We start from the raw sequence: 19,081 nt of genomic DNA on the forward strand, positions 1-19,081 counted from the left end.
AGGAAACCATGAAAGTATATTGAGAAAATATTAAGCTATGACAACATTACAATGTAGGTACATCGCATGACATACAATGCTGACAAAGACAAGGAAGTGACTGTGTGTGTGTGTGCATGCATATTATATTATATATATACATATTATAATTTATATATATATATATATCAAAATAAGCAACAAGGATATCCAGAAGCAATGCAGTACGATCGTTTCATGCAACTATTTAATTGAACAATCACCCCATTTTGAATTATATAGATAATACCATACTGAACTTATATATATATATATATATATATATATATATATATATAGAGAGAGAGAGAGAGAGAGAGAGAGATTATTTTATAAACACAATATATATTTTTATGAGCTACTATTAGTTTCATGCAATGAAAGTAGCTCAGACAGCATTTAACATGTCTGGTGTCTTTGCACAATTCTTGAATGGATGGATGGATGGATGGATGGCACATACACATACATCATTATCATCGATTAACAGCTGCTTTCCATGCTGGAATGGATTGGATGGTTTTACAGGAGCTGATAAGCCGGAAGACTGCACCAAGCTCCACTGTCTACTTTGGCATACAAATATATAAATATATAATAATTATATATAAAGAGAAAGAGAGAGGGAGAGAAAGAGAAATAGATTTGCACTTCTATATGCTTTTATATATATATATATTTATAGATATATGCATGTATGTGTGTCTGTATCATTCCAAGGAGATGAAAGGGTAAAATCTGCAGCAGCAGAATCAGATCTCAGAATGGAAAGGTTGGAAAACGGATTCCACTAAAAGTACTTTATCAGCTGTTTTACTGATTCTGCAACAGTAATAAGAAGAATAATGAATTGAAGACTGACTTCTACCTTTGATGCAAGATCAGAAATGAATATGGAAGTGGTAGAGTCAATAGAACCAATGCCGGTTCTTCATTGGGATATTATTCTAAGAATTCTTAGAAGGATGAAAATTGAGAGCTGACCTCAGCAAGGTTTGAATGTAGAATGTAAAGTGGTGTAACTAAATAATATGAAGTATTTTGTCCATCATTATCATCGCCCTTTAATGTCCCTTTTCTATACTGGTATGGGTTGGACAGTTTGAAAGAAGCTGAAGAGCCAGATGACTGTGCTGAAGTCCAATATCTGCTTTAGCATGGTTTCTACAGATGGACACTCCAATGTCTGGCAACTAACTTGCAAAATACCTACAAAATTATTAACCATTGTGCCAACAACCGCCTGGAGCACCTTTTTGAGCTCCATGTGTCTAACACACATGTGGGCATGCCTACAAAGTCAGAAAACAGCACAGCTCCCATGACTTTTGAAAACATATTTTCACACTCAGGAATGCTGAAGCATGGAACAAACTACCTGCATCAGTTGTTAGCTGTCAAGACATTGCATCCTTTAAAACCTCCATGCTTCCTGAAGTTCGCCAACACTACACCTGATATCCCCCCCCCCACTTCATGACTCATACACTGTCCACTTTCTACATAATTCTATGTACAGTACATTCACCTTTGGTACTCCTGTGATGGACTTGGGGGAAAAAAATATATACATTACAGAAACTGGGAATTTAAACCTTTTATTTATAACCTATTAGAGACAGTATTGGGAGCTTCTAAATGGTTGCTTGACCTGCTAGAAATAAGTTTTGTGAAATTACACCCTACGGTCTTAAAAAAAGTCCCTTGGGATTTTGTGGGTCTGTGTTCCTTGTACATAAGGACAGGGTGGGTCTATTTGGAGTGCTTCTGATCATAAGTTCCCTCAATCAAGGTTGACATGGGGTTAAGTGACAACAATGACAAAAGAAGAGGACCAACATGGGAGCTTTGACATGGATGTTGGATCAGACAGAAATAACAGCCAAATCTTACAAATGATACCCTACTGTTTTAAAAAAGACAGACACATTGTTCAACACGGTTCTTGGAACAGATACAAATAGCAGTCAAATCTCCCTCGAATAACACCCTTAATATCTTAAAGCAATGACAGACATGCCAGATAATGTTGTCCTGGGAAACACTGAAAATAATACAGAATAAGGATGACCTTGATTATAGACCCATTGAATCAAGCTAATCTGGTGCTAAACAATAACAATAACGAGGAAGTCTATACATAGGTGTATGAAGTGCTAGAAATAGCAGTAAAATATCCACCAAATAACACACTATCATCTTTTAAAAATAAAGGACCAAGAAATAATGACATCCAAGACAACATTATATCCGAAAATAACATGGGATAATCACGATGGGAAGAATTTTGAATGTAGATTTACAGGATCAAAGCAGATCTCAGACTAAACAACAACAATAAAAAATAGCAACTGTTACCTTGTAATATTGAATTAAGAAATCTGCAGTACTCATCAACGACATTGTAAAGTTAATGGGAGCTGTAGGCAAATGTGAGATGCATAATCAAGGTTACAAATAGAGAGTATTGATTGCAAGACATAATCCTAAATAGCATTAAAAAGGATTTAATGTAATGAGGATGTATGTATCAATGATATGCTAAATGTGTATGTGAGAGATTTGTTTTGTTATTGCTTTAAATCCCACAAGACAAAACGCAGAAAAAAAATCATATATACATATGTATGAATACACATGTATGAAAATGTGTGTCTGTCTGTCTGTTTATTTTTTTATTTGTTTCAGTCATTTGACTGTGGCCATGCTGGAGTACCACATTTAGTCGCACAAATCAACCCCATGACATTCTTTTGTAAGCCTAGTATTTATCCTATCAGTCTCTTGTGCTGAACCGCTAAGTTATGAGGACGTAAACACACCAACATCGGTTGTCAAGTGATGGTGGGTGGACAGACACACACACATATATACATGATGGGCTTCTTACAGTTTCTGTCAACCAAATCCACTCACAAGGCTTTGGTTGGCCTGAGGCTATAGTAGAAGACACTTGCCCAAGGTGCCATGCAGGGGGACTGAAACCAGAACAATGTGGTTCGTAAGCAAGCTACTTGCCACACAGCCACTCCTTGGTAGACGGAAACTGAAAGAAGCCCGTTGTATATGTGTATATATATGTATGTATGTATGTATGTGTGTTTGTCCCCCCAACATTGCTTAACAACCGATGCTGGTGTGTTTATGTCTGCATAACTTAGTGGTTCGGCAAAAGAGACCGATAAAATAAGTACTAGGCTTACAAAGAATAAGTCCTGGGGTCGATTTGCTCAACTAAAGGCAGTGTTCCAGTATGGCCACAGTCAAATGACAAGTAAAAGAGAGAGAGTATGCCATTGAAGTTTTCAAGCTACAAAATAATGAGTGATTAATTCAAAACAATGTGAATAAATGGGCAATACATTTGGCAGAATAACATGAAAGCTAAAGGGTTAAACATGACAGGATTCAACGGTGTAACCTAGAAGCAAGACCTGTGCAAATGAGGAAACTTAAGGTGGTTGATCGTCTTGCTAGAAATAGCAGCTAACTCTTCCTTAAATCACATCCTTAAACCAGAAAGGATACACTGAATCTGAATTCTTTTCAACCCTTTTAATTCACGCTGTGTTGCACATCATAAAGTATTTTTAAAATAACATTTGTTCTGTATTTGAACTAAAAATATCTTTATTTGTTGTCTGGATTCACACAACACCACACTGAGCCAGCAAGGGGAGAAACTACTAATGAAGTCATTCAACCTGCTAGAAATAGCAGTCAAATTTTCATCAAATCTCATCCAACAATCTTAAGCGAGCCCTTGGATTCCCTGCACATAGGGAAAAGATAGGATAGTCATTGCTGGATTGTCTTTGATCATGAGCTGGCTTGATCATGGCTAAACTGAGGCTAAACAACTACTTGAGAATTGAAACACATCTTGTTAAAACTTATTCTCCTCTTGTTAGCTTTGAACAGCCTAAAAATAAAACAGACAAGAGAAGAAGAAGAAAAAGAGCAAGAAGAAATAAATGTTGGTTATGGAATTGAAGTAAAATGACATTTGTGTCTTGAATGTTTCATACACTGCCACACTTGGCTGCTCAAGTGAAGAATATATTAAGAAGTCATATGAACATGTTGCTGTTGTGGGGAGCTGACAGAATCATTAGCACATCAGAGAAAATGCTTAGTGGCATTTCTTCCTGCCAAGGTCAACTTTGCCTTTCATCCTTTTGCAGTGTGTGTGTGTGTGTGTGTGGTTGGATGGGGGATAAAATGAAGTACCAATCAAGCACACCTCCTCTCCTCAAAATTACTGGCCTTAGGCCAAAATTAGAAAGAACCACCACCACCAGCAACCACCACTACCACCACCACCACCATCATCATCACTATTATCGTTATTGTGAAAATTATTAAGAGAACCCCATTAGCTCTTTTAGACTTTCGTTCTAATTGGAATTATTCTTCCAAAAAAAAAAATTTACATTTTTATTTTTCATTTTTATATATTTCTCACACCATATTTATTATGAAAAGCCTCCTCTCTAACACATGGATGAATCTTTCTTGTTATGTTTTTATTTTCTAGCACTAAATACATTTCATATAGATTTCTTTTGCTTCTCTTTCCAGTATGTACACGAGAATTTTAAAATAGGTTTTTAGAATACGAAATATAAGATAGATATGCTCCAACATTTCCCAAAGACGTTAGCAATGGAAAAGAAGTCAAACAGCAATTATTTTTTTTTAAAAATCACAAAATTAGGGCCTAAGAATACACAAAATTATGTAGAATGAATGAAAAAAAAAAACAGAAACATACTAAAAGTAAAACAAATAGCAAAAGTTAGAAGCAAGGATTTGAGATAACTAGTGGTAGTTTAGTTGCTGTGATCCCCTAATTCCTTTCGGTCGCAGATATATTTCCTCTTCATTTTCCCTTCTCCATTACATCTGCAGCATCCTCTACACCAGTGCTACTCAAAGTGGTGGTCAGTGGACTGGTACTGGCCCGCGAGCCATCAGCTGCTGGTACGCGGAAAGTTTCCAGTAAAGAAAGAAACATGAAATGCTTACAAAACGCTTGTTATATTGTATTATTTGTTTACTAAGTAAACATAGGTGCAGGAGAGGCTGTGTGGTAAGTAGCTTGCTAACCAATCACATGGTTCCGGGTTCAGTCCCACTGTGTGGCACCTTGGGCAAGTGTCTTCTACTATTGCCTCAGGCCGACCAAAGCCTTGTGAATAGATTAGGTAGACAGAAACTGAAAGAAGCCCATCGTGTGTGTATATATATATATATATGTATGTATGTGTGTGTATGTGTTTGTGTGTGTCTCTCTCCCCCCACATCGCTTCACAACTGATGCTGGTGTGTTTACGTCCCTGTAACTTAGCGGTTTGGCAAAAGAGACCGATAGAATAAGTACTAGGTTTACAAAGAATAAGTCCTGGGGTTGATTTGCTCGACTAAAGGCAGTACTCCAGCATGGCCACAGTCAAAGTGACTGTAGAAACAAGTACAAGAATAAAAGATAAAAAAACTTGTCAACTTTTATAATATTCATTACATACATGCAGCACAGAATTTTGTTAGTGAACAGGTCATGGTTTCAAAGCAATGAAAATATTTTGACAAATTAAATTTAAATTTAAATGTTGGAGTGAATCTAACGGTTTTTGTGAGTTTTTAAATGGCTTATAAACACCTTCCATGCTGCAGTTGCTTTTGTTTCAGCACACGATCTCAGATCAGGTCACTTGCTATGCAAGTACATCTCCGTAATATATATATAAAGTAAAGGCTATTTGCCAACATGATGTGGCTGTCCTGCAAGGGACGATGTTACTGTTGTTTAGCTCTAGGAAACATCGTTTCCAGCTGGCTATATATATATATATATATATATATATACAGCATGGAATTTTGTCAGTGAACTGGTTGCGGTCTCAAAGTGACAAAAATATTTTGACAAATTAAATTTAAATATTTTAAATGGATTATAAACACCGTCCATGCTGTAACTGTTTTTGTTTCAGCACACAATCTCAGATCAGGTCACTTGCTATGCAAGTACATCTCCGTAATTATATACATTGTTTCCAGTATAAATTAATATTATTAAGAAATATTACCAGTCCCTGGCACATTGGAAAAAAAAAAAAACTGCCAGTATGCCACATCAAGCTCTGTTCTACCCCACAGAGTTAGTGATTTAGATACCACATTCATTGAAGAGTTCACAACACACCTGTCTCAGAACTTCTCGGCATCTATCCCTGTTACTCCAGCTTGGCCAGTCATATGTAATAAACAGTTTTTCCCAATCCCCACCATCTAGAATATGTTGGAAATGTTGTTGTTGTTGTTTGTTGTTTAAATTAAAGGTCAGTTCTGATTTAAGATGAAAGGCAATCCAGCTGCCAATATCCTCTTTTATTCTTGCTTTTCTTTCTTTTTAAAGTCATATTGAATCGAGGGCTACATTATATAATGTATCCATGACTTTCTAAAGATGGTAGAGAATGTTCTGAAGGAGATTTTATTCCTGTACGTAGCACATTAACACATTGAGGAATCATTCAAAAGCTCTCTTGTTAGGGTCTTATGATTAGGATTCTGCAAACTGCCAACCATATTCTCCCAACAGGTGTCAGCTTGCAAGCTGAGTATCAGTTAAATCGATGTTATCAGCTTTGGAGAGTGTATACGTGAAGGTCATGGATAACCTGATGAAAAGCAATCTTAAAAAGAAATCTACCATTCCAAATATCAGATCAAACGCACACACATAAACACAATGTGAAGGAGCGTGGCTTAGTGGGTAAAGTATTCAGCTCATGATTGTGAGGTCATGAGTTCAATTCCCATTGGCACAATATGCCCTCGAGTAAGACACTTTATTTCATGTTGCACCAGCTCACTGAGCTGACAAAAATTAATTGTACCTGTAATTCAGGAGGGCCAATTTTGATACATTCTGTGTCACACTGAATCTCTCTGAGAACTACATTAAGGGCACATGTGTCTGTGGAGTGCTCTGCCACTTGCACGTTATCTTCACAAGGCCATTTTGGTGATTGGATCAAAGGGAACAGTCATCATTGTAATTGATGGAGCACCAGTTGTAATCATCATCATTTGAATGCTTACTTTTCCAGGTTTGCATTGGGCAAATTAGAATTCTTTGAGGCAGATTTTCTATGGCCACACACCCTGCGTGTTACCAAACTTCACCTATTTCCAAGTGGGGTAAGAGTTCCTCATGGCCAAAAATGCTTTCTGCAGAAGACTAGAAACAAATGACATTGCATGTGTAATGACTCATTTAGAATCATCGCACCGCACCACACCACACACAATGGGTTCCTTTAGTTTCTGTCAGTGAAATCCACTTACAAAGCATTTGTTGGCCTGGGGTCATAGACAAAATCTGCCAAAGATACCACACAATTAGGAAGCAAGTTCCGTCTTCACACAATGATAATGACGATGATGACAATGACTCTACCTATCTCTTTATCTATCTATCTCTCTCTCTCTCTCTCTCTCTCTATATATATATATATATATATATATAGAGAGAGAGAGAGAGAGAGAGAGAATTTAAGAAAATCATTCAAACTTTTATCAGTGGCCAGCATATATAATAGACCTATTTAGGTAAATTCATATATAGAGATTTATAATGGTATAAAATACTATAAATAAATAAATATCCATCCATCGGTCAGTCGGTCGGTCGATTGATCGATCGAAAGCCTGTTCAAAATTTTAGAATTCCTTGTGGCACATAGAGACTATACATCTCGAAGAAGAAGAAGAACTTACGAGGCTCTTTTGTAACTTATATATTATCCACTCTATAACATATGTCAAATAACTGAAAGGAGAAGGCTGACCTGGGTGGAGTTTGAACTTATAAAGAGACATAACTAAACACAAGGTAATTTGTCTGACTACTCTACTGTCTCAGCAACCCTCGTCCAATTTTTTAATAAATCATTTTTTACATAAGGTGCAAAGCCTTACGACAACGAAGCTTCCAGTCGACCCAGTAAACCGAACAACTGAGTATTCCATAGACACATGTACCCTTAACATAGTTCTCTGGGAGATTCCATGTGAATTACAGGTACCACTCATTGTTTGCCAGCTGAGTGAACTGGAGCAATGTGAAATAAAATGTCTTGCTCAACATCACAATGTACCACTGGGAATTGAACTCATGCCCTTACGATTGTGAACATCCTAACCACTAAGCCATGTGCTTTTGAATTCATCAAGCATTATCTCATAGTTTCAAGAGTTCAAATATGTTATTGTTTATTTTTAGAACGACATTGTAGGAGAGGTATGAGAGGCATGATCTGGTTGGTTTGAACATAAAACAAGGAGAATACTTACGCTGAATATGACTGGTTTAAGGGAAATAGTCCTAGTCAATACCATCATTCTAATATTTTATTTTATTGACCCCAAAATGATGAAAGCCAAAGCTGACCTCAGTGGGATTTGAACTCAGATTGTAAAGAACCAAAACAGATACCACAAGCCATTTTGTCGGATGCTCTAATTATTCAGCCAAGCTATCAGCTATCAACGAAGAATCTGGATGACGATGAAGGTAAATTAAGATAGTGATTATAATGATGACAGCAATGATGGTTCAGTTTACACCCACACACCCACACACACAAGAGTTGTTAATTACCAAGGCAACTGACATTTTGATGGCTGCTAAGAATAATCTCATTAAGAACTATCTGTGCTTCTGAAGACAAGATAAAGACATTGAATGTAACAACAGGAACAATAACAATACAAGCACTGCAATGAAAACAACAACAACAACAAGTGCAATGTGAATGACATCAACACACAACAACAACAACACAACCGTCACAACCAACAGCATCAACAACTACAACATAAATGAGAATAAATAACCACTGCAGCTGATAAATGATATCCTGCAATATATTAATATTCTAAAATTAAATGTGTATGTGTATCTCTGGGTGTATGTGAGTGAATGTGTGTGTCACCTACATGTGTTAGTGTGTGTGCTTCTGTGTATTCACAAATGAATGTGTATGCTTTGTGTGTGTGTATGTGAGTGAGTGTGTGTGTCACCTACATGTGTTAGTGTGTGTGTGTGTGCTTCTGTGTATTCACAAATGAATGTGTATGCTTTGTGTGTGTGTATGTGAGTGAGTGTGTGTGTCACCTACATGTGTTAGTGTGTGTGTGTGTGTGTGTGTGTGTATGTGTGCTTCTGTGTATTCACAAATGAATGTGTATGCTTTGTGTGTGTGTATGTGAGTGAGTGTGTGTGTCACCTACATGTGTTAGTGTGCGTGTGTGTGTGTGTGTGTGTGTATGTGTGCTTCTGTGTATTCACAAATGAATGTGTATGCTTTGTGTGTGTGTCACCTACATATGTTAGTGTGTGTGTGTGTGTGTGTGTGTGTATGTGAGTGAATGTGTGTGTCACTTACATGTGTTAGTGTGTGTGTGTGTGTGTGTGTATGTGAGTGAATGTGCATGTCACCTACATGTGTTAGTGTGTGTGTACTTCTGTGTATTCACAAGTGAATGTGTATGCTTTGTGTGTGTGTGTATGTGTTTCCATGTGAGTATATATATGCGATGAGGTTTTTCTGTGTATACACAAGTACCTGTGTGTATTGTAAATGCGTTAGTGTGTACCACTTTCAGAGTGTGTGTGCTTGTGTTTCTGGGTGCATCTATGTATGTTTTGTGAACATGTGTGTGACATGCTTTTGTGAATGCATGTGTCTGTATATGCCCATAACTGCAATACATTTGGGGACAGACAGGAAAAGAGAAGGAAAGAGACAAGTTATGAGAGATGGAGAGAGAGATGGGGGAAAGAGAAAGTTGTTACTAACAAGAGAAGGAAAGAAAGATCACTAATTTCTAAAAGTATGGAAACCTGCTGGAAGCATTATATACCTGTAATTTAAAGGATCAGTCTTGTCCCCCTGTGTCCTGTTTATTTCACATGAAACTTATGTTAATGGAACACTCGTTTACATTATACAAATTACCAAATTTATCTGCATGTACTAGGATCCCTAAAGTTCATCTAAATTCTTTGATCAAGTTATCCAGTTTATCATCAAACATTAATTGTTCCTTAATTGGTAACAATTAAATCTGATACTGTTGTAATCATACTTATAAGTTCCTCTTTGAACCTTAATAGATATGGTTTATTTGGTGGGTTCCTACAGGGTTTAAATCCCCATTTCAAGTTGAGATCAATGTCGCCCTGGAATATCATATTCTGGTCAAAATTATAGGTCCTCTAGCATGTCATTACAAATAAAAGAATGAATGAATTTCTTGAATAAGTAGTTTTGTCTACTCCGTCCTCCCTGCTATAGGGATTTCCTAAAGCAATGAGTGATGTGATGGACCTAGACACAATGCAGCAATGGATCACAGACTGGCAACTGAAACTGGCTGTGGACAAGTGTACCACCATGCATTTTGGGAGAAAAAACCCTGCGTTCACTTACTCCCTCCACAACACTGATATCAAGAAATCCTCTTGCGAGCGTGACCTAGGCATCACTGTCAGCAGTGATTTGCGTTGGTCAAAGCATATCTCTAAGATTGTCAGGAAGGCCGAGGGTGTCTTGGCATCACTCAGCAGGTCTTTTGTTAGCCGCTCTCCAGCCATCTATTTAAAACTGTATACAGCTATGGTACGACCACACTTGGAATTCGCATCATCAGTTTGGAACCCCTATCTTGCACAGAACATTGACCTCCTGGAATCTGTCCAGAGACGTGCAACCAAACGCATACCCTCCATCAGACACCTACCATATTCTGAGCGCCTTGTTTCCCTGGGCATGGATTCACTGAAGCTCCGGCGTTTGGCGACGGACTTGGTAAACACCCACAAAGTTATCAACCACCTCACCAACAGCAACACTGAACACCTTTTTGATCTCCATGTGTCTAACACACGTGGACATGCCTACAAAGTCAGAAAACAATACAGCTCCCATGACTTTCGGAAACATTTTTTCACGCTCAGAGTTGCTGAAGCATGGAATAAACTGCCTGCGTCAGTTGTTGACTGCCATGACACTGCATCTTTTAAGGCCCTCATGCTTTCCGAAATCCGCCGAAACTACACCTGATTATATATACACTTTAGATGAGTTGTAGTGCACCTGAGCACTGTACACAATTATTATTATTATTATTATTATTATGTACATTTAAACACAAAAAGAGGTGACCTTTAACAGGCTACCTTACATGCTAGAAGGAGCAGTCAAAACGTCCAAATCCAATTTAAGAGCAATTTCGAAGGGAATGAAAAATAAAAACTTTTACAGTGTTTTTTTTTACAGCCAGACCTAGGTTTCAAACTTTAATTAACAAATAAAATAATTTGCTAGGCGAAGTTCGCCTCAGTGGGTACACAAACATATATATAAATATATATATATATATATATATATATTTATTGTAAATGCAAGGAACAATAAAAGGGAAAAATATACAAGAAAACTCAGGCAGGATACGGTGTTTACCACTGTGTTAGATTAATGCTTAGGAGTAAGAAGCTTAATGTTTTGGACATTAGTCCTTCGTCGGAATAGAGAGAAGGAGTAGAAAGAGGAAAAGTTGGTGAGAAAGAAATAAAACCACTGGCAAGGAGTTTTTAGTCAGGTTGGAATGCAGTTCTGTGTGTGTGGGGTGGTGGTAGGGAATTAAAACAGGAAGAAAGCAGGGGTGTGTATGTGCAAGGATAGAAGTGTATCCATGTTTGGAAATCAGCAGATGAGGAGAGTGATGAATGTATGTGTGACAGAGTGTGCAAGTGTGGGAGTATGGTGGTAAGATCAGTGGGGGTTTGTCTGAGGAAAGCCAGGATGTGAAGAGATGGGAGTGGGTGTAAGTATGAAGCCAAAGGGAAGGCAAGGGGAGTGTGGAGGGTGTAATGTGTGCAAGGGTATGAGTGTGAGGAAGTTATTACATTATAAGAATGCTTCGTTTTGGGATTTGGTTTGCCAGATTCTTTATGTGAATTCGTGTGTTGAAGCATATTTTGTTGTGTTTGGGGAGAGTCATTCTCTTTTAGTACTTTATTATTTAACACACTCACTGGTTCGATTTCCACTCATTTACTTACTTGTTTTTCCTAAAATTTTCATTGTGTCTTGCAACCTTTTCAATAATCGTTGACTCTCATTTTAGTTGTTTGAGTGGGAAATGTGGTTATAATTGTTGTTATTGTTATTGCCGCTATTGTTGTTGTCATCAACATCGTCCTTGTTTTGGCTTTGTATGTTTGTGTTGTTGTATTGTCCTAACCTCCATCTTAATTTTAAGAACATTTTTTTCAATTTCAGATTGACAATCAATTTTTCTGACCTTTTTATATGTAGCGAATTTCGGTGGTAGTTCTAAAGCATGCATTTCATCTGTATCTAGCTGTACTGCACCATATATTCAGCTGTATGACTATTGAATAGGTTGCAAGACACAAACCACATGGTTCCGGGTTCAGTCCCACTGCGTGGCACCTTGGGCAAGTGTTTTCTACTATAGCCTCGGGCCGACCAAAGCCTTGTGACTGGATTTGGTAGATGGAAACTGAAAGAAGCCCGTCATATATATATAAATATATATGTGTGTGTGTGTTTGTGTGTCTCTGTTGGTCCACCCAGCATCGCTTGACAACCGATGCTGGTGTGTTTACGTCCTTGTAACTTAGCAGTTCGGCAAAAAGAGACCGATAGAATAAGTACTAGACTTACAAAGAATAAGTCCTGGGGTCCATTTGCTCGACTAAAGGTAGTGCTCCAGCATGGCTGCAGTCAAATGACTGAAACAAGTAAAAGAGTAAATGAGTGGAAATAGAACCAGTGCGTGTGTTAAATAATACGGCACGAAAAGAGAGAGTGACTCTCCCCAGACACAACAAAATAATAAGAATGGTTAAGCTAAAATAAATTAATGTGCAAGTAAAGGGATTAGTTCAGGGAGAGAAGGGAAGCCAGAGCAGCGTTAATTATTATACAAAAAACTGGTAAAAACAAAATAAAAAGCAAGAGAAAAAGAGTGTGTGTGTGTTTATAAAAAGTATGGAGTTACTGAGTTTGTATGTGAGTGGGACAGGAATTTTTGACACTTTCTGCATTCATGGGATAAGGATAAAGAAAGATTTTTTATGCTCCCAAAAGACAGATTTTTGCCTGAAGCAATTGGAAGCCCTACTCCCAACACTGTAAAACTTAGCAACTTTTACAGTTTATCAATAAATATAAATTTTGCTGATGCAGAACACCACAAGCCTTTCCACATTCTGGCTATTTTACACACACACACACACACACACACATATCACTTCCTGCAATGATTACTTAATCGTTGGTTCCAGTCTAAATGAACACGTGTATGTATGTGTATGTGTGTGTGTGAAATAAAGAAATAGTATGTGTGTGTGTGACTATTCTTACAGGAATGGGAAGTTTGTGTTTTCTGTTGTATCACTTTCACTTAATCTTCACCTTCTGCCCTCACCCCAATAAAAAATAACATCTTTTGGATTTGGTTCAATAACATAATGTAAAAAGATATGTTTCCAACCCCTTTCTCTCTCCTCCTTTTCCTTACCCCCCCCACTTCAGTTCACAAGGTATTTCTCCTTTATTCCTTTCCAACTCTCACTCACTTTTTCTCTCTCACATCCTCACAAAGTACTGCTTTTAATTATACACACATAAGCATAAAACTAAAGATTACACACGCACACACACACACAGAATAATAACTGCGTGGTAAAAAGTTTGCTTCCCAATCATATGGTTCTGGGTTCAGTTCCACTGTGAGGCACCTTGGGCAAGTGTATTCTATTATAACATTGGACCAACCAAAGCCTTTTAAGTGGATTTGATAGATGGAAATCAAAAGAAGCTCTTTGTATATACACACACACACAAAGGGGTGTTGAAAAGTTCCTGGCTTTGGGTAAAAGAAAATACAGGAGGATCAGTTAATTATGATTTTATTTAAGATATTCTCCTCTCAGATTCACACACTGCAGCTTCAGTTTTTCTAAGCCCTGTAAGAGAATTCAGAAAGTTGGGCCTCCATCCAGATCTTTCGTGATACCCTTAAAGCCAGGAACTTTTCAGTATGCCTTCGTTTATGTGTGTGTGTGTGTGTCTGCTTGCCCTCCCCCCCCCACACCAATTGACAACCAAGACCTAGCAGCTTGGTAAAAAGTGACTGATTGAATAATTTACCAGGCTTTTAAAAAAGTTAAGTGATGAGGTCAATTCATTCGACTAAGAAATTCCTCAAGGCGGTACCCCAGCATGGCCAAAGTCTAATGACTGAAACAAGACAAAAAAAAAAGTGAACCATAGGTGCAGGTGTGGCTGTGTGGTAAGTGGCTTGCTTCTCAACGACATGGTTCGTGGTTCAGTTTCATGGCGTGGCACCCTGGGCAAGTGTCTTCTATAGCCTCAGGCCGACCAAAGCCTTGTAAGTGGATTTGGTAGACGGAAACTGAAAGAAGCTTGTTGTATGTGTATATATATAAATATATATATATATATGTATGTATGTATATATTTGTGAGTGTGTCTGTGCTTGTCCTCCCACCATCGCTTGACAACCGATGTTGGTGTGTTTACATCCCCATAACTTAGTTTGGCAAAAGAGCTCCTGATAGAATAAGTACCAGGCTTACAAAGAAGAAGTCCAGGAGCCAACTTGTTCAACTAAAGACAGTGCTCCAGCATGCCCACAGTCAATTGACTGGAAAAAGTAAAAGAATAAAAGAATATAACTTTGGCCTAACATTTCAACCCCAACCCCACCCCACTCCTCTTAGTGATAATATTTAACATGGGTACAAGGAAGCATGTTTAGGAGAGGAGAGCAGCATACAACTGATTATATTAATCCAGTGTATGAATGGTATCTTATTACAGTAATTGCCTGGGGTCTTATTTCTTCAGTCCAAGAACTGTGACATCAAACTCAAGCTAGAGGAGAAACTGAACTTAGAAAGTAAAGGGACATAACTATTGACAAGTATTTTGCCAGTCATTCTTTTCGTTCTGCTGCTAATAACAATAATAATTATTTTATTGGCCACAAGGGCTCACATACAAAACATCAAAAGACATGCAACAACATAAAAGACAAAAACAGGAAAGAATGGGGTTTTGCGTGTATACAATGTAATACCAAAACAGTGGAACAAATTAAACTCCCAATAAGGGAGGCGCTTTAAGGTCCTCATGGAAAAACTCACAAAAGCCACAGGTGCCTGAACAACAGGGCAAGAGCCCTTCTTCTTTTTTACAGGTGCAAGCTCAGAATTGGTCCTTTCACACTGGCTATTCTTCCAACATTCACTCACCTTTCAACAAACTTACTACAAGGCAAAACTTCCCTCTCCATCCTCAACTTCCTTCTCAAGTGAAACTTGAGCAAGTTGATGAGGGCTTGGCCAAAGAGGAAAGTATCTGTGCTTTAGCCCTTTCAAATGGGTCCACCATACTACCTCTTTTGCTACAGCCACCAGACAAATAAAAATTGCCTGCTTCTCCTAGCCAAAAGAGGGCGGTGGAGCAATCTTCACAATGGATTTAGCTGATAGCCGGATCCGTCCCACACATGACAGCTTTGACTAAAGGCAGTGCTTCAGCACCGCCTTTAGTCGAAGCATTCAAACCCAGGAATTATTCTTTGCAAGCCTAGTACTTGGCTATAGTAGAAGTCACTTGCCCAAGGTGCCATGCCATGGGACTGAACCCGGAACCATATGGTTGGGAAGCAAGCTTCTTACCACACAGCCATTCCTGCGCCTATTTGTTTATATTATTTTGAATTAATCATGCATTTTCTCATAACTTTGAGATTTTGATGATGTGGTTGCTTATTTTTAGAAGGACATTGTAGAGGAAGTGTGAGAGGCCAAATCTAGCTGGTTTGGACATGTAACGGGTAAGATATTTTGGCCGGATACGGCTGCTTGAAATGCAAAAGGGTGAATGGTTTCAGATTTTGGCACAAAGCCAGCAATCTTGAGGAAAGTGAGTTAGTTGATACCACTGACCCTTCTACTTGACCGGTACTTTATTTTATTAACCCCAAAAGGATAAAAGGCAAAGCTGACCTCAGTGGGACTTGAATACAAAAAGCCAGAAGAAATACAACAAAGCATTTCTTTATTTTGACTCTCAACTCTATTTCTGCCAATAATCACTAGTGCAGCAGGGGCAGTCCACCCTGGGCAGCAACTTTAGAGGGGCACCACTTTTGGGTCTGCTGTAGGTAATATGTGTTTTATGTGGGGTCAAGGGGTGGCAAATGGAAGGACTGCTCCTGGTGGCACACACTAGCTACACCAGTGCCAATAATCTTTTCTACTTTTAGGCACAAGGCTCTAAATTTTTGGGAAGAGGACCGGTTGATTAGATCGACCCCAGGAAGCAACTGGTACTTAATTTATCGATCCCGAAAAGATGAAAGGTAAAATCAACCTCGGCAGAATTTGAACTCAGAACGTAAAGACAAATGGAATATCGCTAAACATTTCACCTGACGTGCTACCATTTCTGCCAGCTCACTAGCTATGCTAGTGCTAATAACGTTTCCTTTCTTAAATGTCACATGGGGGCGGGAGGGGGTGTAATGGATGAGAGACTCAGGCAATATCCAAAAACAGTGTGGGGTTTTGTGGGCATTAAAAAATCAAAACCAAAATTAAATGAAATATAAAAAAACATAATAGTATTTTCTTATAACAATACTAATAAATAATAATTATAACAATAATAATGACAATGATGATAATAATGATGACAACCATGATAATGAAGTATATTTTCAATTTTCTGTGAATTATAATCCAAATCTTGAATTATAATCCAAGTCATTAGTTAGAATTATCTTTTCACTGTGTCCCCAGAAAAGACTATCCAGCTAGAGGCAATAATTCTTAGCAATCATGTTGGAAGATAAAATTACAAGGGAGATAACCTATTGACATAAATAATTAGATTAACACATCCAGTAAGCATAGAATTCAGTCACACAAGTTCACAGACACCTAAACACACACACGTGTACAATCAATCGTGATGGTGAATAAATATTTGTATTAACAGTTTGAGTCAAAGTTAAATAACCCAATCAGCTCTGTCCAAATTGATGTAACACAGGTTGATCACCCTCGAGGTGTGAACATTAAATTCATCCCTATCCATCCCTACACAAGTTGCTTTAGTGGTTGGTTGGTTGGGTTTGCAGGCTAGGCTATAGGACAGCAGTCACATGTTGCTTCTCCCCTGGCATTGTCTGGACCACACAAATTGGACTTGAACTAAAATATTCTTAAAACTTTTCATCACTCTTTTACTCTTTTATTTGTTTGTCATTTGACTGCAGCCATGCTGGAGCACCGCCTTTTAGTCGAACATATCAATCCCAGGACTTATTGTTTGTAAGCCTAGTACTTATTCTATCGATCTTCTTTTTTTTGCCAAACAGCTAAGTTACGGAGATATAAACACACCAGCATTGGTTGTCAAGTGATGAAGAGGGGGACAAACATACACACACATACATACATATATATATATATACGATGGGCTTCTTTCAGTTTCTGTCTACCAAATCCACTCACAAGGCTTTCATCTGCCCAAGGCTATAGTAGAAGACACTTGCCCAAGGTTCCACGCAGTGGGACTGAATCCAGAACCATGTGGTTGGTAAGCAAGCTACATACCACACAGCCACTCCTGCGCCAGGTAAAATAGTCTGATCTAATCACTTACATATTGATCATCATTTAACACCTGTTTTCCATGCTGGCATGGGTTGGACGGTTTCTGTTATCTGATGTGGCATGATTTCTATGGCTGGATGCCCTAATGGTATTTACCTAATTCCTGGAAATGTTAAGAGAAAAGTAGTGGGTTGGCAGAATCATGAGCACACTGGAATAGATACTTAGCAGCCTTTTTTTTTTCGACTCTACATTCTGAGTTCAAATCCTGCTGAGGTTGGTTTTGCCTTTCATCCTTCCAGGATCAATAAAATAAGTACCAGTTGAGCATTGGTGTTGATGCCATCTACTGACCTCCAAACCCCATTTTATCCAGCACTCTTGAAATTATGAAAAAAAAAAAAAGGAATAATTGTTTCCACCTGGGCATAAGGCCAGTAATTTTGATGGGAGGGTGTTTAGTTGAGGCCTTCAACCCTATTATTCAACTGGTACTTTATTTTATTGACTCGAAAGGGACAAAAGATTAAGTTGACCTTGGTGGGATTTGAACACAGAATTTAAATAGCTGGAGAAATTAAAACAAATATTTGGTTTGACATTCTATTGATCCTGCTAAATAATAATATGGAGTAACAGAGAACTGGTATGAGCATGTACCAAGTAAAGTTATGCAGGAGGGTGGAGAAGTAATGATATTCTGGGACAATGATTTTCAGACGGATCGTGTAATCGAACACTCTCAGACAGGATATTGTCAAATTAAATAAGAGAGACAAATACTGTCAGATCATTGATGTAGCCATATCAAATGACATGAATGTTGTGAGTAAAGAGGTTAAAAAAAATCATCAAGTACTCCGAATTGAAAGTGGAAATGACAAGACTGTATGGAACGCGAGAGGGCAATGTAAAAGTGATATCAATGGTGATCAGAGCAATGGTGATCTTCAAGACTTGTGAAATCAAAAATCAAATCAAAGCAAAAGCCACTACAGAGCTGGACTGGAACAGCAAGAGTGAAGAAATAGGAGAGAATTATGCCATGTAAAATATTTTACTGAAAGACTGAGTTACAAATTGATGTAACAAAACAGATCATTGTCCTCAGAAACATTCTTTATAATCAGACATTCTGTTGGACGATGACGTTTAAGCAAACCCACCAAATATCTTCAAGTTTTTGGTGTAAGATTAGATTTATAGCAATAGAACATGTTGACTAAATATTATCTGGCCACACCTTGCTCTGTTATCGAGCCATTTTATGTGTATATGTGTGTATATATGCACACAAACAGCCATACA

General features: G+C 38.0%; 1 protein-coding gene across 6 annotated transcripts in view; it reads right to left on the minus strand.

Moving 5' to 3' along the window:
- LOC115216322 (nostrin) overlaps positions 1-19,081 on the minus strand; it is a 389,446-nt gene that overhangs the window by 201,025 nt on the left and 169,340 nt on the right. Inside the window, exon 1 of one of the 6 annotated variants that reach the window (XM_036506494.1) lies at positions 2,377-2,436. The exons of the other annotated variants lie outside the window; for them this stretch is intronic. Within the exon in view, the coding sequence (XP_036362387.1) occupies positions 2,377-2,421 (45 nt within the window). The 5' untranslated portion in view covers positions 2,422-2,436. Of the gene's footprint in view, positions 1-2,376; positions 2,437-19,081 lie in introns of those variants that run through there. 6 annotated transcript variants of the gene reach the window in all.

This window comes from Octopus sinensis, linkage group LG10 (assembly GCF_006345805.1).
Source record: "Octopus sinensis linkage group LG10, ASM634580v1, whole genome shotgun sequence".
In the NCBI taxonomy this organism is placed as follows: Eukaryota; Metazoa; Mollusca; class Cephalopoda; order Octopoda; family Octopodidae; genus Octopus; species Octopus sinensis.